Raw genomic sequence first — 26,974 nt, forward strand, 5'->3', positions numbered from 1 at the left:
ATATACTCTGTGAAGGTAGAAAGGGAGAAAGCAAAATGTAGAAAACAGTTTAACTATGAAACAATGATTTAACCAGAATATCCTAGTTTTCAAAAATACTGTCATGCTTCATAAACATTTAAAAAATATTTAGGGAATTTTTAGCATGGAATGGTGAAATGGAGAAATTTGGGAGTCCAATAACTCCAAGGTCTATTAAGCATAACTCCCCAACTGTGGAATTATCCGAGTCAATCTGCGATATACACTTACTATGGATTTAAAATCTTTATAAAAACTAAACGTAGCATCCCAATTATAGCCTAATCAATTATTTTCTTCTACAAATTTTCAAACAATGGCCCAAATTGTGGTAATGATGCTATGTAGAAGTCAATGCTCAGTCATTAAACTGCAAAACTGACAGCAGCCATCGGTATCCACGTGTTGTGAAATGCGGAAATCCAGGGACAACTGTCAATAATTCCCTGTTCTTCCACAGCCTTTTCTGTTGACATCCTTGCAGATGGAAAACAATTAGAAATCACCGACTTGATGAGAACTTGCATTTTCTGCACCATTAGATTGTCTGTTAAAACCCTTGGAAAGTCACCCATTGAGTCAGGTCTAACTATTTTGTTTTAATGACATTATAAATCATAATTATTGCTGAATTAACATCTCGAACTGTGAAAACTATTACTTTGTGGCTCCCAAATTTCTCCATTCCATGCTAAAAATTCCCTAAATGTTTTTTAAATGTATATGATATGAAACATGACAGTGAACACTAGCTTCTTTTTTAAAAGTGGCTTTCATTCCTACCCCCAAAATACGAAAGTTCTGTGAAAGTCTGTAGTTGACTGCTTACCTCATTTGTCACCTTTGCTCCAAAAAGCCAGCCTGCTCCTCGAGGACTGATGGCCCAAGTATCTACATCCTCAGGATCTGACCATACCAGATCACAGAAGGCTCCTTTGTGTGGGATCTCCTGGTTACGCTCAATGGTTCGGATTTGATCGAGAGTTTTGATATCAGGAGAAAGTCCACCATGTACACACAGGATCTGTTCATCTATCAACTGATATAGAAAAATATAAATTAATTGCCCTTGTAATTAATTGCCCTATAAAATAGCAAGCACAAATTAATGCTAACGTGTATTAACTATAAAACTCTACAAACTGAAAGACAAAGAAACCCAAGAAATCCAAAACTAGTCCTACTGAACCACATTCTCCCCAGAATCCCACATCTTGCTCTGCTTCAAATATTTAAATCAAATATTCCCTTCAAGAAAGGTGCAGTAGCCAGTAACTGAGACAAAGCATTTGAAGATCTAACAACCCTTGAAGAAATTTCTGACAACCTGCCTCCTTGCTCCTAAATATTAAAAATTGATAACCGCTCACTGATTTCATAACTGAGGGAAACAGCCTTTTGTCACTCACTCAATCAATACCGGTTACAGATTTAATAACAACTTCTTTTTTTAAAAAAAACAAATTTAGAGTACCCAATTCATTGTTTTCAATTAAGGGGCAATTTATCGTGGCCAATCCACCTAGACTGCACATCTTTGGGTTATGGGGGCGAAACCCACGCAAACATGGGGAGAATGTGCAAACTCCACACAGACAGTGACCCAGAGCGGGGATCGAACCTGGGACCACGGCACCGTTCGGCAGCAGTGCTACCACTGCGCCATTGTGCTGCCCTATAACTTACCTTCTTAACCTACTAACTTTTTCTGCTTAAGTGAAAAATTCCAATAACTCCCCAACTGTGGAATCATCCTCGTCAATCTGCACTTACTATGGATATAAAAGCTAGTCTATAAAAACTATACGTGGCATCCCAATTACAGCCTAACCAATTATTTTCTTCTATAAATTTTCAAACAAATGCTCAAATTGTGGTAATGATGCTTGTGTAGAAGTCAATGCTCAGTCATCAAACTGCAAAACTGACAGCAACCATCGGTATCCACGTGTTGTGAAATGCAGAAATCCAGGGGCAACTGTCAATAATTCCCTGTTCTTCCACAACCTTTTCTGTTGACATCCTTGCAGATGAAAAACAATTAGAAATCACCGACTTGATGTGAACTTGCATCTTCTGCACCATTAGACTGACTGTTAAAACCCTTGGAAAAAGTCACACCTGGAGTCAGGTCTAACTTTTTTTTTTTTAAATGACATTATAAATCCTAATTATTGCTGAATTAACATCTCGAACTGTGAAAACTATTACTTTTGTGGACTCCCAAATTTCTCCATTCCATGCTAAAAATTCCTGAAATATTTTTTAAATGTTTATGATATTTCAGTTTCTACCTTAACCTCATGTGCACGTCTCAAATCTTTATTTTGCTTTCAGCAAAGTAAATGATAAAACCTGCTAGCTGCTGCTTGGTTTGAGAAATGTGGGAATTCTTCAATGATTAGCTTCTTTGTATGTTTGATGGTAGCAGTTGATGGACACCAGGGACCTCAAAGAAATTAATGTAGGGAAACGATGAAATCCACATCACCAAGATCACCATCTTCAAGGATAGTTTTCTTCAAGGTCACAGTGAGCACCAACACTTGGCCGCTGACAGGAATATTTGGGCCAAAGTATTTTCCTCCTGAACTGGTTTTATCTACCTGCATTTTCAGAAATTCAGAAAAACAATTCCCTCGTTTTTCCACATCATTCAGTGTCTTTACATTGTGTGTATAATCTCATTCTTGGTTTCCTTCTTAAAATACACAAAGGACATAATCTCCACTTTGTGCCGCAAAGTCACAGCCTGCTGGAAATACAGCAGCTTAAAGCACACTTACCTAATCTGAAAAACTTGGTTTTAATCTCCCCTGGCTGGAGCTGCTCGGAGTCTGCAGCAAAAAAGAGTTTCTGTAGTTCACAGCGCAACACAACTCCAGTGAACTCAGGGAGGCCATGCCTCCTTTTATACTGGGCTGGTAGGTTGGTTTAAAGGGCGTAGTAATACTGACAGGCAAGGAAGAGCAGTTTAGAATGCAGCAAAGAAGGGCCCAGGGACTGATTAAGAAAAGGAAAATAAAGTACGAGGGTATGTTTGCAGTGAAGATAAAAATTGACTGTAAAAGTTTTAATAGGTATGTGAAGAGTAAACGATTGGTGACAATAGGTCCCTTACAGTCAGAAACAGGGGAATTTATAATGGAGGAACAAAGAAATGGCTGACCAACTAAATACATATTTTGGTTACTTCTTCACAAAGGAGGACACAAATAACATACAAGAAATGTTCGGGAACACAGGGTTTAGTGAGAGGGAGGAACTGAAGGAAATCAGTATTAGTAGTGAAAGAGTGTTGGGGTAATAGATGGGATTGAAGGCTGATAAATCCCCAGGGCCCGATGATTTACATCCCAGATTACTTAAGTGGCTCTAGAAATAGTGGATGTATTGGTAGTCATCTTCCAGGATTCTATAGACTCTGGAACATTTCCTACAGATTGGAGGGCAACTAATATAACCCCACTATTTAAAAAGAGAGGCAGAGAGAAAAAAAAAGGGAATTATAGACCAGTCATCCTGATGTCGGTGTGGGAAAAATTCTAGAGTCCATAATTAAACATTATATACCAGAACACTTGGAAAACAGTGGCAGAATCGAATAGATTCAGCATAGATTTCCGAAATGGAAATAGTGCTTGACAAATCTACTGGAATTCTTTGAGAATGTAACTGGTAGAGTTGATGAGGGGGAGCCAGTGGACGTGGTTTATTTAGACTTTCAGAACCCTATCCCTGTAACCCAGTAACCCCACCTCAACAAAGGGCAATTTAGTATGGCCAATGCACCTAACCTGCACATCTTTGGATTGTGGGAGGAAACCAGAGCACAAGGAGGAAACCCATGCTGACATGGGGAGAAAGTAAGTGCAAACTCCACACAGACAGTGACCCAAGCCAGGAGTCGAACCTGGGACCCTAGAGCTGTGAAGCAACTGTTCTAACCACTGTGCTACCGTTGGCCTTCGTAGCGAGAGGATTAAAGTACAGGAGCAGGGATATCTTGCTGCAATCATACAGTGCCTTTGTGATGACCTGGAATAGTGTGCGCAGTTTTGGACTCCTTCTGAGGAAGGATGCTCTTGCTATCGAGGGAGCGCAGAGAAAGTGTGCCAAACGATTCCTGGGATAGCGGGACTGACGTACGAGGAGAGGTTGAGTTGGTTAGGATTATATTTGCTGCAGTTCAGAAAAATGATGGGTGGGAAGGCCTGACAGAAACCTATAAAATTTTCAGAGGACTAGACAGGGCACATGCAGGAAGGATGTTTCCGATGATGTGGGTGTCCAGAGCAGGGGTCATAGTCTAGGGATATAGGGTAAATGTTTTTGGACTGAGATGAGACGACATTTCTTCACCCAGAGTGGCAAACCTGTGGAATGTGTTACCACAGGAACCCCAGTTGAGACCAAAATATTGTACGTCTTCAAGGAGGATTTAGATATAGCTCTTGGGGCTAAAGGGATCAAAGAATATGGAGGTAAATCAGAAAAAGATTACGGAGTTTGATGAGCAGCAATGTTAGATTGAATGGTGGAGCAGGCTCGAAGGGTCCTATTTTCTATGTTTTTCTTCTTCCCAGATTTCATAATAACAAATTTTAGCTCCATCAGCTTCAAACTATGAGGGTGTTTTTTGCTGTAAAACATGCATTGAAGTTAATGGTGCTAATTATACATTAGTGTATAAATTGTATTCACATTTATTAATACCATGCCTTGGAAATATAACATTGCACAGAACAGACAGTTCATTGACAAGACAATGCTTTTAATTACAGACCGGCAAATTGATCCATTGCTTTACAACAGCATTCCATTTTACATTCCAAGTGATGACTTCATTCCCTTCTTAAATAGCCAAGCTGACCCCCAATACAGTAAATTCAGAATCTTTATTCTAGTTTCATGTTGTCCAATCCATTTGCCAAAAATGGCGAATTAGAAATTCACGTGGATTTCTAATTAAATAAAAGAGATGGGCCCGATTAGCTTAGTTGGCACGATGACTAGCATGTGGTTCAGAGCAATGGCAATAGCACAGGTTCAATTCTGGCTCTAGTTGAGGTAGACTTGCAACATGTATCCTCGCCATGCCCTCGAGGGTGGAAAGCAATGGCAATCTATTACCGATTTTAAATAAGCTGCCAAAAACCGGCTCAGGGTGAAGCACCAGCAGACAATGAATCAGGAAGAGCATACATGAATGTTCGAATGAATTAATAAAGACACCATTTTTCAGAAAATTCTCAGTATACATTTGAATTGCATGAACAAGAATTTGGTGCATTTTCGATAGTAAAATAGCAAGACAAAAGCTAGTGTGCAAATGTATTGTTACTTCCTTGGTTATAGAATCATGGTTTGCCGAAGTAAATTTACATATTTCAAGTATATTTATCTGTAGGGAAGATATCAGTGCATATGGCTGAAAGAGTCACGTGCCACACCAGTTGATAAACATAGCTGAGAGACCTTGTCCGCGATCATTAATTGTCCCAGTTTTGCATAATCTGATTTTGCAATTAAGGCATATATTCCAAATTGCACACCTGCAATTCCAACTCTAGCTTAACCTGTATTCTTCCCATTCCTGTTGTTCTGCCATTTGTGGAAGAATTATTTTATTATGCACACTGAAATTCTCCTCAAAAACTCCTTTACTTTGCTACAACTCTCCTCGCTGTCAAAAGCCCAGAGGATTAACAGTTTCAGCTGCCATACGAACTTCTGCCTGTTCCTCTCCTTCTCTCGCAACCCAAGTGTCTTCGTATGCTGTGCTGCATGAAAAATATTATGCAGTGGCAACTCAGAAAAGCATAGATGCATGGTACTTTGTCCACACGTTCATGTATCATGCATGTAAATTTTGAAATATTATTTTGTTTGCATGGTCTGTCAACGCTGTACATGCTCAGTTCATAGATTTTACAGTACAGGAGGCCATTCGGACCACCGAGTCTGCACCGGCCCCTGGAAGATTTTACAGTGCAGAAGGAGGCCATTCGGCCCACCAAGTCTGCACCGGCCCCTGGAAAGAGCACTTAATCCCACGCCGCCACCCTATCCCCGTAACCCAGCAAACCCATCCAACCTCTTGGATACCAAGGGGCAATTTATCACGGCCCATCTACCTAACCTGCACATCTTTGGACTGTGGGGGGAAACCGGAGCACCCGGAGGAAACCCAGGCAAACGAGGGGAGAAAGTGCAAATTCCACAGTCACCCAAGGCCAGAATTGAACCCGGATACCTGGAGCTGTGGAGCAGTGCTAACCACTGTGCCACCATGCCGCCCCACAACAGTTTTACTGTTTTATTCTGCCATCATGGCTAGCAACGGAATATGCAGCAGCCAGGAGCAGAGATGTTTGTCAAAGAATTATTAACAACAGTTATTACAAAAACGTCACCTTCTCAGAGACGGCGAGACAGAGGTGGGGATCGGAATGGGGGGGGGGGGGGGGTATGGATGAAAGGCTTTCAGATCCAACTAGAATAAGACTGGAGCTATGTGGAAAGGAGGTTTCCTACTGTGGGCGAGTCCAGAACAAAGGGGCACTGTATTAAAATTAGGGATTGTCCTTATAGGGCAGAGATGAGAATTGTTTTGAGGATTGAGGCAATTTGGAACGTTGTGCCTCAAGACGATAGTGGAGGGGAGTCACCGAATACATTTAAAGCAAGGAAACCAAAGGGGTGGATGGTAACGTAGAACTCGAAACACAAACAGAACAGCCATGATCTTATTGAATGGCAGAGCAGACTACAGGGGTTGAATAGCATACTTCTGGTCCTATTTTGTCTGTTATATGTACATATGTTCACGTGTCTCCTGCAAATGACATTTTCTGCACACGCACAGATAAGTGCGCACATGCAGACGGGTAGCAGTGGCCATCTATCACTGGCAGGAGACATTATATTATTTCCATGGCTGGGTTATGCGAGGTAAATTAAGGTGGAACAAACATTGGCCCAACTACAATTAGCCAAGACCGATTGTAATGGCACATCTCATCCATCTTGGCAGGATCTAAAATGAACTAAGAGATAAAAATATAACAATTGAAGCACAATTTGCAAATCAATTTGGTTGTATTACGGTTTTAGACTGTTAGAAAGTCTATGTTTGCCTATTCTTTCTTTATAGAAAATGCTTATTTTCTTCGTCATACAAGATTGGTCAACCTACCAAGTAAATTTCTCAAACGTATGATATGTTACACCCTTGGAACAAATCATGGAGCAGAAATTAGCATTTCTTTATTTCTAGTTTTGATGACAAATTTACGTTTTGGTGCTCTTCTGTAACCAAATTCTTCAGTTCTGGAATTGAACAAAAGTCCACATGATCTGAAAAATGACGACTTAGCAATGGATCTTCTTGTGAAATGTCTTTAATTAATATCATGTCAACTTGGCCTTAAAGTATTTTTTCGGACCAAAGAATTAAAACTACTGTGGACTTGAATTATGATCAATTTTTGCACATCTACATGTCATTTTAAAAACTGAATCCGATAATGTGATCAAAATATACTGCTTCACTTGTGTCCTTTGGTCTCCAATATCTCAATAAATATTGCAATTACCAGATGATATTGTTCAACGTACATGCACAATCAACATCTGCTCTGATCATTCACCCTTGAAAATACTTTCATGTTAATAATGCCCAGTGAGAAGAGATTTTGTTGAATCTACAGTAGCCAGCTGGTATTCTCTGTTCATTGAAGGGGTCTCTAAGTTTCATTCAAAAGCTATCTTCGCCTGAACACAGGGTATTTATATTGTCCCTCGAAACAAGAGTTAATCCAATCTACACGGAACATTTTATGACCAGATCATCAAAATAGCCGAGGTTACTCTTGCCAAACCATGAGTTCAATTCAGTTTCTCGACTGGAGGGCAGTACCGTGGCTCAGTGGTTAACATTTCTGCATCACAGCACCGAGGTCCCAAATTCGATCCCGGCTCTGGGTCACTGTCCATATGGAGTTTGCACATTCTTCCCGTGTTTGTGTGGATTTTGTCCTCACAACCCAAAGATGTGCAGGGCAGGTGGATTGGCCACGCTAAATTGCCCCTTAATTGGAAAAATTTAATTGGGTACCCTAAATGGTTTTTTTTTTAAAGAAAAAAAAAGTTTCACGACTGTGAGGCACCCAAATATTAACAATCCTTTGGTATAAGGGGCGCTAATTGCCCAACATTCAATTTCGGTAGAATACATCCCAAGAGCCGACATTGTGGCACAGTGGTTAGCACTGCTACCTACGACGCAGAGGACCTGGGTTCAATCCTGGCCCTGAGTCACTGTCTGTGTGGAGTTTGCACATTCACCCAGTGTCTGCGTGGGTTTCACCTTCACAACCCAGCATGGTAGCACAGCGGTTAGCACAATTGCTTCGCAGTTCCAGGGTCCCAGGTTCGATTCCTGGCTTGGTCACAGTCTGTGCGGAGTCTGCATGTTCTCCCAGAGTCTGCGTGGGTTTCCTCCGGGAGCTCCGGTTTCCTCCCACAGTCCAAAGATGTGGTTAGGTGGATTGGCCATGATAAATTGCCCTTAGTGTCCAAAAAGGTTAGGAGAGGTTATTGGGTTATGTGGCTAGGGTGGAGGCATGGGCTTAAGTAGGGTGCTCTTTCCAAGTGTTGGTGCAGACTCGATGGGAAAAATGGCCTCTTTCTGCACTGTACATTCTATGATCTATGAACCCAAAGATAGGTGAATTGGTCACGCTAAATTGCCCCTTAAATTGGAAAAAAATAATTGGGTACTCTAAATTTAAAAAGGAAAAAAATACATCAAGTACTTGACAGAATTTTCAACATATACCTATTTACTTACAGCTGCTACGGTGAGCATGTCGAAGACTTTGGTACAGTACCGCCAAGCATTAGCATTCCCATACTTCGTTTGGCACTCATCTGTCAAAACAAATTATGTTTAGTTTTTCTGAATATTCAAAGTACTGGAATTTGACAAAAATGTTGATCAGAAATTCTGTTTTCTCTGCCCCAGCAGACAAGCTAGTTTTTACAAAGTCTTAAGGCCAATTCAAATTTGCTAATTACCATAGAACCCGTAGACTTGTGTGATTTGTCTGCTTTCATGATTTCCTCTGAGAAGTGTGATGCGATCAGGCCATTTTGCCTTCAATGCAAGGAGGTAGGTGAAAGTTTCAAGACTATAATACCCTCTGTCCACAAAGTCACCCTGTTAAAGTGATAAATTACATTAGAATGATGGGCAATTTTTTAAAACATGAAAGTAAATAGGAGACAAAATCATAAATATATTTATGCTTGCATAACATGAGAAGCATAACATGGGACTGAAAAATAACAATAGAATATTCCTGCAGTCATTCTCTACTATACACAATATTGGCAAGCAGCTATTTTGTGTATCTACATAATCTTGAAACAATACACAAATCTAAACTTTAAATAATAAACTTAGTACAATATATAGTTCTAATATTCAATTTTATGGTTCAGATGCACATCTAACAGCCTTTTATTTTCATATTCTTGTTTTGCAAAATACTTTGGTTCAGTTTGAGACCCAAATGCAATATCACCTGGCAAGACTTGGTAGTCACTTTTCAAACTTTCCAACTGAACTGTTTTTAATGAAACAAAATGGTCTTTAAAATTCAAAGATCTTTGGTGCAAGGTTTTAAACAATTACCTACCATAAAAATATAATTTGTGTCAGGAACCGGACCTCCAGTCCTAAACAGCTCACCCAAGTCATAGAACTGTAAAGGAATTTGAAATCTGTCAGGATGAACATTTTGCACATTACAAACATGAAATCTAATGCAAAAAAAAAATCAACAGTTGTGCAGGAAACATGAGATTCGAGTAGCCTCATCACTTCAACCTACATATCCTGTCCTGCACCCAAATTATGAATTGTAACATAAATGTTTGTTGTTTGTTTTTCACAGATACATAGAAGATAGGTGCAGCAGGAGGCCTTTTGGCCCTTTGAGCCTGCTCCGCCATTCATCACGATCATGGCTGATCATCCAACTCAATAGCCTAATCCTGCTTTCTCCCCATAGCCTTTGATCCCATTCTCCCCAAGTGCTATATCTAGCCACCTCTTGAATATATTCAAAGTTTCAGCATCAACTACTTCCTGTGGTAATGAATTCCACAGGCTCACCACTGTGTGAAGAAACATCTCCTCATGATGCACTCTGTAGAATTTCTATAAAAATCAGTCTACAAAGTACCAGAACCTTTAAATGTGGAGAGTAAGATCTACAGCAGTAACCTCAATGGCTGCAAAGAATTTTTTTTCAAAATACTAGTATAAACAGCATTAAGCCATATCATTTCTGTGATGTGGAATACAAGGATGTCATTTAGATTAATTGCTTTGTTTGATTGGTTAAGTCCTGGACTTTGGTATCCACGCTCAAATGTATCCAAGACTGATGGGATGAGGGGGTGAAAATTTGAAGCAAAGCACTAAATTCTCCTCAAATCAACAACCCCTTTTAGAGTCTACAGGTTGGTCATAGGGGAAACAAGTCACATTGATGGTCTGGATGAGCGCTTCTGGAATACACAGTACCTAAAAATAGAAAATGTTCCATTCCCAAACACCAATACCTCCACCTTAATGAACACAAAATATCACGGAACGGATCACATAATTCACCATGATCAAGAAAAAAACAGAACCCAACTTAAAAATTTACACTAATTTGCACCAACGATTAGACACCAATGTGATATAAATAATCCCTTTGCAGTTTTAAAGTAAGCAACTAATGCAACTTAGGCTGCAGTTCGAGGAGGAGATTCTATAAAGCTTCTTCAAAAGGATAGTTTAAGCGGCTATACATTTTGGAAATCAGTAATGGTTCGCCTGGAGTAGCTGCCCTTCAAAGTAGAAAAGATTAAATTTCAAATCAATGGAAAATAAACTCACCTGTCCATGTATGTCCCCACAGACAGTAACTGGCGTAGACACTGGCTGAACATTAGACTCTTCCAAAAGCAAGTCACAAACGTAGTCACACAGTCGCTAAAATATAAAAACATTTTGATCAATAAAATGAAAACCACCAAATTTCTAACAAAGTCCAATTACACAAACTCCTGAAAACAAGTCTTTCAATATATTATGGGCTAAACGGACACTGCAAACATTTTGCTGGATTCATTCATGAAGTTAACTCCTAAAGTTCATCTCCACCAAGGGGTAGGTCTCCTTGTAGATAAAAGTTACAAAAGCCAGAACATGAAGCACAACTCTCAACACCGATTTGGCAACAAGTTACCATCTCTTTCTTAAATTTTAAACAGCATTTCTTAACTAAGCACAGGATCGACAACAGGGCAGATTCATGAACTGTCGTCGCATGTTTCCCCCAACCAACTGTACAAGGAATCACTAAAGTTCATTTAGAAAATGAGGTGATATTTTAAAACATTGTTTTTCAGTGTGGGTCGTGGCCCGCGGGTGTCCCGATCAAGAGAGAAGTGCCCAGCGACTGCTATTGGCTTTTACATTGGGAACGGCGACAGGTTGCCATTCTCAATGAAAGTAAATTAGGTTATGTAGAGTCTTCCGGCCAGAAGCGGCAGAGAGCAGGTCATGCGCTGCACGTACACTTGGCATCAAGCATCCTCTATGCAAGCGCTTTTGGCACCAAATCATGGAGCAGTGATGCTTCCATTTTCCAGCTGCTGGAAAGAGGACTGTGAGGATAGACCATTTTCCTAAAAGTAAGAGACGGCCAGAGACTCAAATAGGCAGTGTACCTACTGGACAGGGTCACATATCGGAATCTGATGGAGAGAACTGCTCAGTAGAGTCCAGGGCAGAACAGAGCAATGCTAGTGCTAGCTCTGTACAGAGATCCAAGCCCTCTGGTTAACAGCCTACAAAGGGAAAACTGAAATCAGGAACAAAGCAGTGTAAAAATGATTTCTTGAGGTATGGTTCTGTCAATTGTGCCAATGCGAATAAGGATGCAAATCCCATTTGTGTTATCTATAGGGAAGTACTTACAAATGAAAGAGGTTTCAAATTTTGAAGGAGAAATGGTGGGTGAAAAATTATTTTTGAGGTTGAGGCCCCAGAGTCAGTTATTGATTTCCAGCTGACTCCAAATGAAAAGACTAGATTGCTGTGGATGACCTGCGATACCACATTAAAAATATGCCAAAAGCCATGAGGCTGTCAGCATTCTGCAGTGTCTTCGCTCAAAAGTATCCAGTGCTGAGCAAAACAAGCATGTTGTTTCTCTTGCCCTTCATGACGATCTACATTGCAAGGTTGGATCTTCCGATTTCATAAAGATGAAGATGGCATAAAGGAACTGGCTGAAGTCTGCACCTGATATGCGCATTGTCCTCTCCTCCTTTAAACCTGATTCAAATAAAATAACGAGGGCCAAGTAGGCTCCCCTAAAGGTATGTGAACATGGAGTATGCCGGGTAGGTCGGCCAGCGTGGATGCTTGGCTAGTTGGCAAAAGTGGGTCCCGGGGAGAAAAAAAAAGCTTGAAAACTACTGTTTTTATGTATTTGTATTTTCTCACTTTCCGCAATCCTCCCCTGGTACCACAGATATGGCATTAACGGTGACTTGCAGGGACTCTTCTAGTTTCGGCATCCACAAGACATCACCAACAACCATCACATTGTAGCAATCAAAAGTACAGAATGCGTTATAAACACAAGTAAAACAGGATAGAAATTATTATTATTATTTTTTTTTTAATGAAAAACTTGCCCAAATGTCATTGTCTTAACAGAACACTTAAGATAGAGAAGCCTTCAAAAAGATATTCATGGGACTTCCGGTTGTCGCTATGCCTTGGCAGGTCACACAGTCGGCAGCTCCCGCCGATAACGGACTTTTGGGCCCTTTTAAGGAGCTCCAGCGGAATTTGGACGACGATTCCCGGTGTGGGAAGGCAACAGTGAGGGTCCCCCAGCACTGTATGGGGTGGACCAGGAGCGGAGCGGTCAAAAAAGTGGCTTTAGAGGAGAGAGGAGAACGGGTGCGAAAAAACAAGATGGCGGCAGGTGTTGATCAGGCAGCGTGGGCCCAGTGGTCTCGGGAGCAGCAGGAGTTTTCGAGAAGCTGCTTTGCGGACTTGAAGGCGGAGATGTTGGCCCCTATGAAGGCATCGATCAAAAGGTTGGTGGAGACCCAGAAGATGCAGGGGACGGCGATTAAGGAGGTGCAGCAGAAGGCCTCTGAGAACGAGGATGAGATTCTGGGCCTGGCAGTCAGAGTGGAAGTGCACGAGGCGCTGCACAAAAAATGGCAGGAGAAGCTGGAGGACCTGGAGAATAAGTCGAGGCAGAACCTGCGGATTCTGGGTCTCCCTGAAGGCGTGGAGGGGTTGGATGCTTGGGCGTATGTGGCCTCGATGCTGAGTACACTGATGGGCGCCGGGGCCTTCCCGAGGCCCCTGGAGCTGGATGGGGTGCACAGAGTCCTGGCCAGGAGGCCAAGGGCGAACGAGCCGCCGAGGGCTATGGGGGCAAGGTTCCACCGCTTCACCGACAGGGAGAGTGTCCTGCGATGTGCGAAGAAGGAGCAGAGCATCAGGTGGGAGGACATTGAGATTCAGATTTACCAGGACTAGAGTGCAGAGCTGGCCAAGAAGCGGGCAGGATTCAATCGGGCCTAGGCGGTCCTCCGCGGGAAGGGGGTGAAGTTCGGGCTGTTACAGCCGGCGAGGCTGTGGGTCACATACCAGGACCGACACCACTATTTTGATATGCCGAATGAGGCGTGGACTTTCATCAAAAATGAGAAGTTGGACTCGAATTAATAGTTTGCAGTATGTTATGAGGGTTCATAGATCATAGAATTTACAACGCAGAAGGAGGCCATTCGGCCCATCAGGTCGGCACCGGCTCTTGGAAAGAGCACCCTACCCAAGGTCAACACCTCCACCCTATCCCCATAACCCAGTAACCCCACCCAACACTAAGGGCAATTTTGGACACTAAGGGCAATTTATCATGGCCAATCCACCTAACCTGCACATCTTTGGACTGTGGGAGGAAACCGGAGCACCCGGAGGAAACCCACGCACACACGGGGAGGATGTGCAGACTCCACACAGACAGTGACCCAAGCCGGAATCGAACCTGGGACCCTGGAGCTGTGAAGCAATTGTGCTATCCACAATGCTACTGTGCTGCAGTATGTTATGAGGGATGTGGGTGAGGGAGATGGGGCGATGTTTGGGTGGGACTTTTCCCCGCATTTCCTTGGGACTGGGTGGGCCCGTGACCTGGGGCGAGGTCGCAATTGGGAGGAGCTGAGTCATAGGGGGTGGGGTCGGCCCAGGCAGGGAGCGCGGCTTTTTCCCGCGAAATGGTGGGGGCGGTACCCGAAACGGGGGGGGGGGGTTACTGTGTTCGACGTCCGTATTGGTTTATATGGGGTGTGTGGGGGGGGGGGCTCTCTTTACCCCACTTGGGGGGGGGGGCTGGAGATTTGGATGGGGAATCCAAAGGGGATTAGAGGCAGAGACGGGAGCGGCCGGGGTCAGCATGAGTCAGCTGGCTTACGGGAGTGCAATGGGGGGGGGGGGGGGGGGGGGGGTTAAGCAGTTGCATGGTCGGGCGGTTTGTGTGGGGGGGGGGGGGGAAACTGGCTTTCTGCTGTGCTGATTGAGGGGGAAATCGATGGTAAGATGGAGAGTCGGGGCGGGAAGCCTCCGCCTGGGGACTGGAGGGTGCGGGAGGCGCAGGCATGTGGCTGGCCTAAAAAGGGAAATGGATAGTTGGCGCGGGGGAGGGGGGGGAAAAGAGAGATCCGGCTGATCACGGGGACCGAGAGAGGCCTGAATGGGCCGGTCAAGAGGGCCTGGGTGTTCTCGCACTTAAAGGGGCTGAAGGCAGACGTAGCCATGCTACAGGAAACACACCTGAAGATTGTGGATCAAACCAGGCTGAGGAAGGGATGGGTGGGGCAGGTTTTTCACTCGGGGCTGGATGCGAAGAACAGGGGATTACAATCTTGGTGAATAGGCGGGTGACATTTGAGGCGGTGGGTATTGTGGCAGACAAGGGGGGGGCGTTATGTTATGGTAAGTGGCAGGCTGCAGGGGGCCCGGGTGGTGCTTGTGAATGTGTATGCACCGAACTGGGACGATGCGGGGTTCATGAAGCGGATGCGGAGTCGGATTCCGGATCTGGAGTCATGTAGTTTGGTAATGGGGCGGGGGGGGGGGGGGGGGGGGGGGGGGGGGGGGGGGGGGGGGGGGGACTTCAATACGGTCCTGGACCCGACTCTGGACCGGTCTAGGTCGAGGTCGGGTTAGTAGCCGGCAGTGGCCAAGGTCCTATGGGGGGGGGGATCATGGACCAGATTTGGGGGGGGGGGGGTGGATCCGAGGAGATTTGCCGGGCCAAGGGAGTTTTCTTTCTTCAATTTTTTCGTGCTCAGCAGGTCGCTAATCTCGAGGGTGGAGGGGGCGGAGTATTCGGCCATTACGATCTCGGACCATGCCCCGCACTGGGTGGAGCTGGGGAAGGAGAGAGGCCAACGCCCGCGGTGGCGAATAGACGGGGGACTACTGGCGGACGAGGAGGTCTGTGGGCGGGTCCGGAGGTGCATCCAAAGATATGTGGAGGCCAATGGTAATGGGGAGGTGGCGGTGTGTGGGGTCTGGGAGGCGCTGAAGGCAGTGGTCAGGGGGAGTTAATCTCAATCAGGCCCACAGGGAAAAGGATGGAGAGGGAGAGATTGGTGGGGGAGATACTGAGGGGAGATAGGAGGTATGCGGAATCACCCGAGGGGCTGCTGAAGGAGCGCCGGAGCCTCCAAATAGAGTTTGAGTTGCTAACCACGGGAAGGCTGAGGCCCAGTTGAGGAAGGTGCAGGGAGCAGTGTATGAGTATGGGGAGAAGGCAAGTCAGATGCTGTCGCATCAGCTGCGGAAGAGGGAGGCGGCTAGGGAGATTGGGGGAATTAGAGATAGGGGGGGAACACGGTGCGGAGTCCAGCTAAAATAAACAAGGTTTTTAAGGACTTCTATGGTAAACTGTATGAGTCAGAACCCCCAGAGGGTGGGATGGGGATGAGGCAGTTCCTGGACCAACTGACGTTCCCAAAGGTGGAGGAAGGGCAGATAGAGGGACTGGGTGCCCCGATTGGGATGGAGGAGCTAGTTAAGGGGTTGGGAAGTATGCAGGCGGGCAAGGCCCCGGGGCTGGATTGGTTCCCCATAGTGTTCTATAGGAAATTCTCGGGTGTTGGGCCCGCTACTGTTGAGAACTTTTAACGAGGCTAAGGAAAAGGGTATCCTTCCCCCGACGATGTCGCAGGCTCTGATCTCGCTTATCCTCAAGCGAGATGAGGACCCGTTGCAATGCGGCTCCTATAGGCCGATTTCACTCCTGAATGTGGATGCCAATCTGTTGGCCAAGATCTTGGCCACTAGGATTGAGGATTGTGTCCCGGGAGTGATTCATGAGGATCAGACGGGGTTTGTGAAGGGCAGGCAGCTGAATACGAATGCGCGGAGGCTCCTGAATGTGATCATGATGCCCTCCGGGTGGGGACACACACACACAGAAGTGGTAGGAGCAATGGACGCGGAGAAGGCCTTCGATCGGGTGGAGTGGGAGTACCTCTGGGATGGGTTAGGCAGATTTGGATTTGGGGAGGAATTCATAGGGTGGGTCAAATTGTTGTACCAGGCCCCGGTAGCGAGTGTGTCGACGAACCGGCTGCAGTCAGGGTACTTTAGGTTATATCGTGGAACGTGGCAGGGGTGCCCTTTGTCCCCCCTGCTGTTTGCCTTGGGGGTCTTGCACAAGCTCAACTTAGCGCGGCTGGTGGGTCAAATGGAGGAGGACTTTAGGAGGTGGAATATGTTGCCACTCTCCCTGGCAGGCAGGGTGCAGTCCGTAAAGATGACGGTCCTCCCTAGGTTCTTGTTCGTGTTCCAGTGCCTGCCCATTCTCATCCCCAAGTCCTTTTTCAAGCGGGTAAATAGGAGTATCACGGGATTTGTGTGGGCAAATAAGACCCCGCGCGTTAAGAGACTGTTTTTGAAGCGCAGTCGGGGGGAGGCGCTGCCGAACCTGTGTCGCTATTACTGGGCAGCGAATGTGTCGATGATTCGGAAATGGGGAATGGAGGGAGGGGGGGCGGCGTGGAAACGGTTGGAGGCGGCATCCTGTATAGATACTAGCTTGGAGGTACTGTTGACAGCACCGTTGCCGCTTCCGCCGACGCGGTATACCACGAGCCCAGTGGTGGCGGCGACACTGAGGATTTGGGGGCAGTGGAGATGGCATTTGGGGGGGGGGGGGGGGGGGCCTCAGTTTGGACCCCGATACGGAACAACCACAGGTTTGTTCCAGGTAGGATAGACGGTGGGTTACTAGACTGGCACAGGGCGGGAATCAGAAGGATGGGGGATTTGTTTATCGATGGGACTTCTGCCAGTCTGAGGGCGCTATGGGAGAAATTCGGGCTACCCTGGGAATACCTTTAGGTACATGCAGGTTCAGGCATTTGTGGAAAAAACAGGGGGGGGGGGGGGAGAATTTCCGCTGCTGTCTGCCCGGAGGATAGACAGGGTGGTCTCGGGGGGGGGGGGGGGGGGGGGGTGAGGGATGGCAAAGTATCAGACATATACCAGGAGCTGCAGGAGGCGGAGGAGGCCTTGGTGGAAGAACTGAAGGGCAAGTGGGAGGAGCTGGATGTGGGCTTGTGGGCTGACGCCCTGGGCAGGGTCAATTCCTCCTCATCTCGCGCCAGGCTTAGCCTGATTCAGTTTAAAGTGGTGCACCGAGCACATATGACAAGGGCGAGAATGTGTAGGTTTTTTGTGGTAGAGGACAGGTGCGTGAGGTGTTCAGGGAGCCCAGCAAACCATGCCCATATGTTCTGGACATGCCCGGCACTTACGGAGTTTTGCAATGGCTTTGCAAAGGCTACGTCCAAAGTCTTGGACACTCTGGTGAAACCGAGCTGGGGGATAACGATATTTGGGGTATCGGACGATCCGGGAGTGCAGGAGTTGAAAGAGGCCGGAGTTATGGCCTTTGCCTCCTTGGTAGCCCGGAGAAGGCTCTTGTTAATGTGGAGGGACGCAAAACCCCCAAGCGTGGAGGTTTGGATCAATGACATGGCGGGGTTTCTCAGGTTGGAGAAGATAAAGTTTACCTTGCGAGGGTCTGTGCTGGGGTTCTCCAGGCGGGTGGCAACCGTTCCTTGACTTTCTCGCGGAGCATTAGGTGGAGGTCAGCAGCAGCAGCAACCCGGGGGGGGGGGGGGGGGGGGGGATTTCATTTCATTTTATTTGTAAGGGGCGGATGCCCTACTTTGCTTTGTTTTTGTTTAATAAATTCTTAGTTGGTTAGGGGGTTAAGTTGTTTTGTTGGCCCAGTGTTTTGCCTTCTTTGCATTATATTTTCTTTTTTTTTTTAATATATTTATTCAATTTTCAACAAAACACTCCAAACAGAGAAAAAAAAAGTACAACACAAGCAAAAAGTATACATGAGATTTCCAACAAAATACAATAACCCCCATTTAACAAATAAACACGCCAGTAAGGAAAACGCCCCACTCTAACCTAAACAAAACAGAAAAACCAGACGCCCACCCCCCCCCCCCCCGGGTTGCTGCTGCTGTTGACCTCCAACTAATGTTCTGAGAGAAAGTTTAGGAACGGTTGCCACTGCCTGGAGAACCCTGCACAGACCCTCGCAAGGCAAACTTTATCCTTTCCAGCTTGATGAACCCTGCCATATCCATATTAGTAGGATCCTCCACCGGGCTACCAGGGACGCAAAGGCCAGAACACCGGCCTCTTTCGGCTCCTGCACTCCAGACTCATCCAATACCCCAAATAATGCTATCCCCCAGCTTGGCTTGACCCGGATGTTCACCACTTTGGACATAGCCCTCGCAAAGCCCCTCCAGAACCCCTCCAGCGCCGGGCACATCCAGAGCATATGGGCGTGATTTGCTGGGCTACCCGAGCACCTCACACACCTGTCCTCCACCCCAAGAAACCGACTCATCCTCGCCCCGGTCATATGCGCCCTATGTACAACTTTGAACTGTATTAGGCTGAGCCTGGCGCAAGAGGAGGAAGAATTCAGGGCATCAGCCCACAGATCTTCATCCAGCTCCTCCTCCCACTTACCCATTAACTCCTCCTCCCACTTACCCATTAACTCTTCCACCGGGGCCTCCTCCGCTTCCTACAGTTTCTGATAGATTGCCGAGACCTTGCCTTCTCCAACCCATACACCCCAAATCACCCTGTCCTGAATTCTTCGTGCTGGGAGCAGCGGAAATTCCCTCACCTGCCGTCTCACAAACGCCCTCATTTGCATGTACCTAAAAGCATTCCCGAGAGCTATCCCAAATTTCTCCTCTAGCGCCCCTAGGCTCGCAAAAGTCCCATCGATGAATAGGTCCCCCATTCTTTTAATCCCTGCCCGATGCCAGCTCAGAAACCCCCCATCCATCCTACCCGGAACGAACCTGTGGTTTTCTCGTATCGGGGACCAGACCGAGGCCCCCACCTCACCCCTATGTCGCCTCCACTGCCCCCAGATCTTCAGAGTCGCCACCACCACCGGACTCGTGGTGTACCTTGTCGGCGGAAGCGGCAATGGTGCATTCTCCAGCGCCCCCAGACTTGTACCCACAAAAACGCCACCTCTAGCCTCTTCCACGCCGCCCCCTCTCCCTCCATTACCCACTTACGGATCATCACCACATTAGCTGCCCAGTAATAGCCACAAGGTTCGGCAGCGCCAGCCCCCCCTGCCACGCTCCAAAAACACCCTCTTCACCCTCGGGGTCTTATTCGCCCATACGAATCCCATAATACTCCTGCTTACCCGTTTTAAAAAAGCCTTGAGGATTAGAATGGGCAGGCACTGGAACACAAATAGGAACCTCGGGAGGACCGTCATCTTAACCAACTGCACCCTACCCGCCAGGGAGAGTGGCAGCATATCCCATCTCTTGAAATCCTCCTCCATCTGTTCCACCAACCGTGTCAAATTGAGCTTGTGCAGGGGCCCACAGCTCCTAGCTACCTGGATCCCCAGGTATCGGAAGCTCCTCTCCACCCTCTTCAGCAGTAGCTTGTCTATCCCCCTTCCCTGGTCCCCCGCCTGCACCACAAAGAGCTCACTCTTCCCCACGTTGAGCTTATAGCCCGAGAAGTCTCCAAACTCCCTAAGGATCCGCATAACCTCCGCCATCCCCTCCACTGGGTCTGCAACATATATCAACAGGTCATCAGCATATAACGACACCCGATGTTCCTCCCCCCACCGGACCAATCCCCTCCAGTTCCTAGACTCCCTCAGTGCCATGGCCAGGGGCTCAATTGCCAGTGCAAACAATAAGGGGGATAAGGGACACCCCTGCCTTGTCCCGCGCTACAACCTAAAGTACTCCGACCTCCGTTGGTTCGTAGCCACACTCGCCACTGGGGCCCTATATAACAGCCTGACCCATCCTATGAACACTTCCCCGAATCCAAAACTCCCAAGCACTTCCCAGAGATACTCCCACTCCACCCGATCAAAGGCCTTCTCCGCATCCATAGCCGCCACTACCTCCGCTTCCCCCTCCACCGAGAGCATCATGATCATATTTAAGAGCCTCCGCACATTCGTGTTTGCCTGCCCCTCACAAACCCCGCCTGGCCCTCATGGACCACCCACGGGGCACAGTCCTCAATCCTCATGGCCAGAACCTTCGCCAACAATTTAGTGTCCATATTGAGGAGCGAAATCGGCCTATTCGATCAACATTGCAATGGATCCTTGTCCCGCTTCAAAATCAGAGCCCGGGACATTGTTGGGGTCCCCTCCTCCCTCACCTAATTAAAAGTTCTCACCAGCAGCAGGCCCAACAGGTCCACATACTTTCTGTAAAATTCAACCGGGAACCCGTCTGGTCCCAGGGCCTTCCCCGCCTGCATGCGCCACAATCCTTTAACCAGCTCCTCCAGCCCAATCGGCGCCCCAAACCCAGCCACCTGCTCCTCCTCCACCCTCGGGAACCTCAGATGGTCTGAGAATCGCCGCATCCCCCCCCCCCCCCTTCCGGGGGGCTCTGACCTATACAGATCCCCATAGAAGTCCCTAAATACCTTGTTTAAACTCACCGCACTCCACAGTATTCCCTCCTCTATCTCTAATTCCCTCACTGACGCCCTCTTACGAAGCTGATGTGCCAGCATCCGGCTCACCTTCTCCCCATACTCACACACCGCCCCCTGCATTTTCCTCCACTATACCTCTGCTTTTCCCATGGTCAATAGATCAAATTCCATTTGGAGGTTTCGTCGCTCCCTAAGCAGCCCCTCCTCTGGGGCCTCTGCATAGCTCCTGTCCACCCCTAATATCTCCCCCACCAATCTCTCCCTCCTCTCTCTCTTCTCCCTGTGGGCCCTAATGGAAATTAGCTCTCCCCTAACCACTGCCTTCAGAGCCTCCCAGACTACCCCCACCTGCACCTCCCCATTGTCTTTGGCCTCCATGCATCTTTGAATACACTCCCAGATCCGCCCGCACACCTCATCTGCCAACAATCCCACATAGGAGGTGCCACAACGGGCGCTGGTCCCTCTCCTCCCCCAACTCCAGCTCCACCCAATGCAGGGCGTGGGTCCGAGATGGCCGAATATTCCGTTCCCTCCGCTTTCGGGATTAGTGCCCTACTCATTATCAAGAAATCTATCTGGGAATAGGCTTTATGGACGTGGGAGAAAAAAAAAAAGAATTCTCTGGCCACTGGCCTGGCAAACCTCCACGGATCCACTCCCCCCATCTGGTCCATAAACCCCGAGCACCTTGGCCGTAGCCAGCCTCTTACCCGTCCTGGAACGGTCCAGTGTTGGGTCCAGCACAGTGTTGAAGCCCCCCCCCATTATCAAGCACCCTGCCTCCAGATCCGGGATCCGACCCAACATACGTTTCATAAATCCTGCATCATCCCAATTCGGGGCATATACGTTCACCAGTACCACCCCGAATTGGGATGATGCAGGATTTATGAAACGTCCAGCCATTTTGCTCCCCCCGTAAGTCAGATGACACCTGCTGACCCCGGTCACTCCCACGATTCCAACGACCCCCCCAGTGTGGGAATCTCCCCGCCTCCCTCTGCCAATCAATGTGCGCTCTCCTCCAGCACCAGCCACCCGCCCCCCCCCCCCCCCCCCCAAGCGTGGGAAAAAGCCCGCGCTTTCCAGCCGAGCCGGCCACACCCCCTATGGCACAGCTCCTTTTTGTACAACCTTGCTCAGCTCCCCAACCCCGGGCTTCCAACCAGCTTCATCAGCAGGGACCTGCCCCTACAGTACCGGCGCCCACACTCTCACACAGCCCCCACATCATATCCACTCACCCCTTCCCATTTCCCCTCTTCCAAACCCGAAACCAGAAGAACACTCCCCAAAATACAGTAAACCCCCCCCAACAAACCCTCTGTTTGAGTCCAGCTTTTCAGTCTGAATAAAGGTCCACGCCTCATCTGGTGTCTCAAAATAGTGGCGACGGTCCTGAAACGTGACCCACAACCGCGCTGGCTGCAGCATTCCAAACTTCACCCCCTTCCTATGCAGAACCGCCTTGGCCCGATTAAAACCAGCTCTCTTCTTGGCCACCTCCGCACTCCAGTCCTGGTAGATAAGGATCTCCGTATTCTCCCACCTGCTGCTCCGTTCTTTCTTCGGCCATCTCAAGACGCACTCTCTGTCCATGAAGCGGTGGAACCTCACGACTACAGCCCTTGGCGGTTCATTGGCTTTCGGCCTCCTTGCCAGGACGCGATGAGCCACATCCAGCTCCAGGGGCCTCGGGAAAGCTCCCGCGCCCATCAGCGTGTTGAGCATTGTAACTACATATGCCCCAGCGTCAGACCCCTCCACTCCTTCAGGGAGACCCAGAATTCTCCAGGTCCTCAAACTTCTCCTGCCACTTCTTGTGTAGCGCCTCGTGCGCCTCCACCTTCACCGCCAGGCCCAAAATCTCATCCTCGCTCCCAGAGGCCTTCTGCTGCACCTCTCGAATCACCGCCCCTTGGGCATTCTGGGTCTCCACCAGCTTTTCGGTCAATGCCTTCATTGGCGCTAGCATTTCTGCTCGCAGCTCCGCAAAGCAGTTTTTAAGGAACTCTTGCTGCTCCCGCGACCACTGCGCCCACGCTGCTTGATCTCCACCTGCCGCCATCTTGCTTTTCCTCCCCCGCTCTTTGCTGCTCCAAAACCACTTTTTTTGATCACTCCACTCCTGGTCCACTCCATACAGTGCTGGGGGAACCTTACTATCACCTTCCCACACTGGGAACCGTCGTACAAGTGCCACTGGGGCTCCTCCAAAGGGCCCAAAAGTCCGTTCTTGGCGGGAGCCGCCGAACGTGCGACCTACCTAGGCATAGCCGCAACCAGAAGTCCGCAATATATTTTCTATTGCAGTGTTTTGTAAAAAATCATGGAAAAATCTTGAATAAAAACATGCCAAAAAAAAATATTCATTTTACGTGCAAGCCTTTCAAGTCCTCATTCCTCAGGTTTGACGCACTCTGAACAATTTTGTTTCCACCGATTTCTATTCTCCGTTGCCCTCACTGTCGGTCCCAAAAAGAGGCCAGTCGAAGTTGTGAAATTATCCATCCATGCTATCTTGGGTCTTCCTTGTACACACTTTCCGGGTGATTTTCATTGGAATCAACATTTCAATGATTCAATAATTGCCTTATAATTAATCTTCCTGCCCCCCCCCCCCCCCCCCACTAAAATAAAATCTTTAGTTTTCTAACATCAATAATTTCACACAAAATGGACTAAATGATAATTTGACCTTTTTTGACTGAAAAAGGGGAAAAGCAACAAATCCAAGAATGAGCCAGAAACACTTAAAAATGGCAAGTGGGCGTGAAAGCTCCATATGTCATGAGGCAAGGCATCACTCAACATGCCATTCGGCAACATAGAACAGAAGGATCCCAAATTATATTCCTCATCTGTTTTAAACTGCAGAGTTCAGCTGGGAGGCAACAAACTCACTGCAATTTGTTTTCAGTGCCAAGCTAAGTAGTGAGTAAAGGTTGGCACTTTCAGGTTTGTAATCACTATTCTGTATTGAACCCCTGCTGGAAATCATTCACTGTAGTGCCTTGTGAAGAGGCATCTGGTGTAGTTACATTGACACTACTTAAAACACTTTACAAGGCTGCTGACACTTGCTGAATCCATCCTCAACAATGTCACCACTTTCAAGGCAAGGCAAGAAAAAGTAAACAATGAAAAAATATGTTTTTAATGTACGGTTTGTGACAAATAAGCGTTCAATGTATTCATTGAACTTATGAACTCAATGGCTACTATGATCAGACCATTGCTTGCTATATATCGTGCAAATCCAAGAATGGGCTTAAGCCCACCACTTTCGGTCCTGAAAAGTGCCCTGTGTACTACCTCAGATGGCCCTGGAAAGGCAAGGTGTCTTAAATATTTGAGGAACAGGTGAAGCTTGCTGTTTCATTCTGATATGCAGTCCCAACACAAGTTACATTGAATTTACTATCATTCTAACTTCTGAATTTCCTTTTTTTTTTTTATAAACTTTATCAGAGTTACAAAGCCAGAGCTCATAGTGAAGACAGGGGCAAACCCCTAATCCAGCTCCTTGCCTGCTCCAAAAACCAATTCAGATTGAATCCGATTTATGGTCCTCACAGGTGAGACATACCAGATCCAGGCATTACACCTGACCTCACACTCATCTTAGCCAAAAGACCGAGAAGCAATAGCTTCTGTATTCTCAAAGCATTCTAGTTATTCCTAGTCTAAAAATACCCGACATATAAAAGGGTACCAAAAAGCAGATGGCGGGGAACAGAAAGGAAAATAGCAAGAAGAAATGCTTAAATAAACAAATACAGGAAACCAAGATGCAAAATAGTAAACATAAAGCATAGAATAAAAAGAGCACCTGCTTTCAATTGTTGAAACCTTCATTTGATTAGTTTCAGTGACAACAAAAAATACTTTGGCACAGCAACGTAACAGCTACCAGAACTTTAAGGTGAACACTTCACATTTTCAATTTACCTGTATTCTTTGGTGTTAAAGCAGAACTGAATGCAAAGAGTAACTAGCGAGAAATTAAATATTTAAGACAGCCAGCATTAGTTTTCTTTTACAAAAAGTATCATACCAGAGAGATAGCCGAAATGTGTAAAGTTGCCTTGTCCTCACAAGCAGTTGGACAAAATGCAAAAATAAATAAATAGTACCAATTAATTTACAGAGAATTTACAGTGCAGAAGGAGGCCATTCGGCCCATCGGGTCTGCACCGGCTCTTGGAAAGAGCACCCCACCCAAGGTCAACGCCTCCACCCTATCCCCATAACCCAGTAACCCCACCCAACACTAAGGGCAATTTTGGACACCACGGGCAATTTATCATGGCCAATCCACCTAACCTGCACATCTTTGGACTGTGGGAGGAAACCGGAGCACCCGGAGGAAACCCACGCACACACGGGGAGGATGTGCAGACTCCGCACAGACAGACAGTGACCCAAGCCGGAATCGAACCTGGGACCCTGGAGCTGTGAAGCAATTCTGCTATCCACAATGCTACCGTGCTGCACAATCTTTTCCAATTAAGGGGCAATTTAGCATGGCCAATCCACCTACCCTGTACATTTTTCAGGTTGTGGAGGCGAAGTCCACACAAACGGAAGAGCAAAATTATTAGGGCTGGTTTAGCACAGTGGGCTAAATAGCTGGCTTGTAATGCAGAACACCGCTAGCAGCGCAGGTTCAATTCCCGTACTGGCCTCCCCGAACAGGCGCCGGAATGTGGCGACTAGGGGCTGTTCACAGTAACTTCATTGAAACCCACTTGTGACAATAAACGATTATATGCTGATGTCCTGCTATACTCATCAGATCCTACAACGTCCATATTTTTTCTGAAAGAATATTAAAAGGTTTGGCTATTACTGGGGTTACAAAGTTAATATTGATAAAACTGAAGCAATGGAATTAAGTGGACAGATCCACAACCATATTCAGGTACAAAGTGCCTTTAAATAGCCCAGTCAGAGCATTACATGTGTCCGTATTCTTGTCCCACCATCAATTGATAGAATATATGGAGCAAATTATGCTAGTCTCATTAGCTATATCAGGAATAACCTGGTTGGTGGCTGACGCTGTCCCTCTCTCTCTTAGGGCTGATTGAAGTGATCAGGATGAATGTCCTCCCCAGATTGTTGTAACTATTGCAAATTCCAAAATGTACATTCAATATGCTGGAATGTCTTAGTTCCAGTTTAATATGGCACAGAAAACGACACAGAGTGAGATTTAAGACATTACAGCTTACTAATTTGTAAGGAGGTTCAGCACTCCCAAATTTTAAGTTCCATTTTGGGCAGCTCAACTAAAACCTATGATAGTTTGGTTAGCAGAGTAGAAACACGATGACTGAACCTGGACAAACTTGCATGCCAACTTCCATTATCAGCACTGCCATTTATGGGTAACAGCATAAAAGACTGCAGAATGAGTGAATGGACGATTTGACTATCAATATTTGGAAAGAAATTAAGAAATAATTTGATTTACCCAATCTTGGTTCTGACCGCTAGAGAGTCTATAAAACATTTCTTAGCCATAAGAAATGGTCTCGCCTTCCTTTACCAGTTATTTTAGCAGGACACTCTAAAAATAACTTGAGCAGATCAGAGGAGAATTTGGTCTTCCAAATACGGATTTTAAAAAAAATATATATATACCTACAGATAAGACATTTTCTTTTAAAATAAAGACGGAAACAAAGTAACAAGTCCATCTCCAATAAAGCCATACTTTGTAAATATCCAACGAGTGGTCACTGGGGGAAAAGTAATATCTTGTTGAAATCAGACATTGCTCTGCAT

At 46.6% G+C, this 26,974-nt stretch overlaps 1 protein-coding gene across 1 annotated transcript in view; it reads right to left on the minus strand.

Moving 5' to 3' along the window:
• Positions 1-26,974, minus strand: part of ppp6c (protein phosphatase 6, catalytic subunit) — a 41,770-nt gene that overhangs the window by 4,896 nt on the left and 9,900 nt on the right. The window contains exons 2-6 of the mRNA XM_072488464.1: positions 10,979-11,074; positions 9,726-9,791; positions 9,103-9,244; positions 8,876-8,955; positions 851-1,060 (exon numbers count right to left, since the gene is read on the minus strand). Of these exons, the coding sequence (XP_072344565.1) occupies positions 851-1,060; positions 8,876-8,955; positions 9,103-9,244; positions 9,726-9,791; positions 10,979-11,074 (594 nt within the window). The remainder of the gene's footprint in view (positions 1-850; positions 1,061-8,875; positions 8,956-9,102; positions 9,245-9,725; positions 9,792-10,978; positions 11,075-26,974) is intronic.

This window comes from Scyliorhinus torazame, chromosome 22, assembly GCF_047496885.1.
Source record: "Scyliorhinus torazame isolate Kashiwa2021f chromosome 22, sScyTor2.1, whole genome shotgun sequence".
NCBI lineage: Eukaryota > Metazoa > Chordata > Chondrichthyes > Carcharhiniformes > Scyliorhinidae > Scyliorhinus > Scyliorhinus torazame.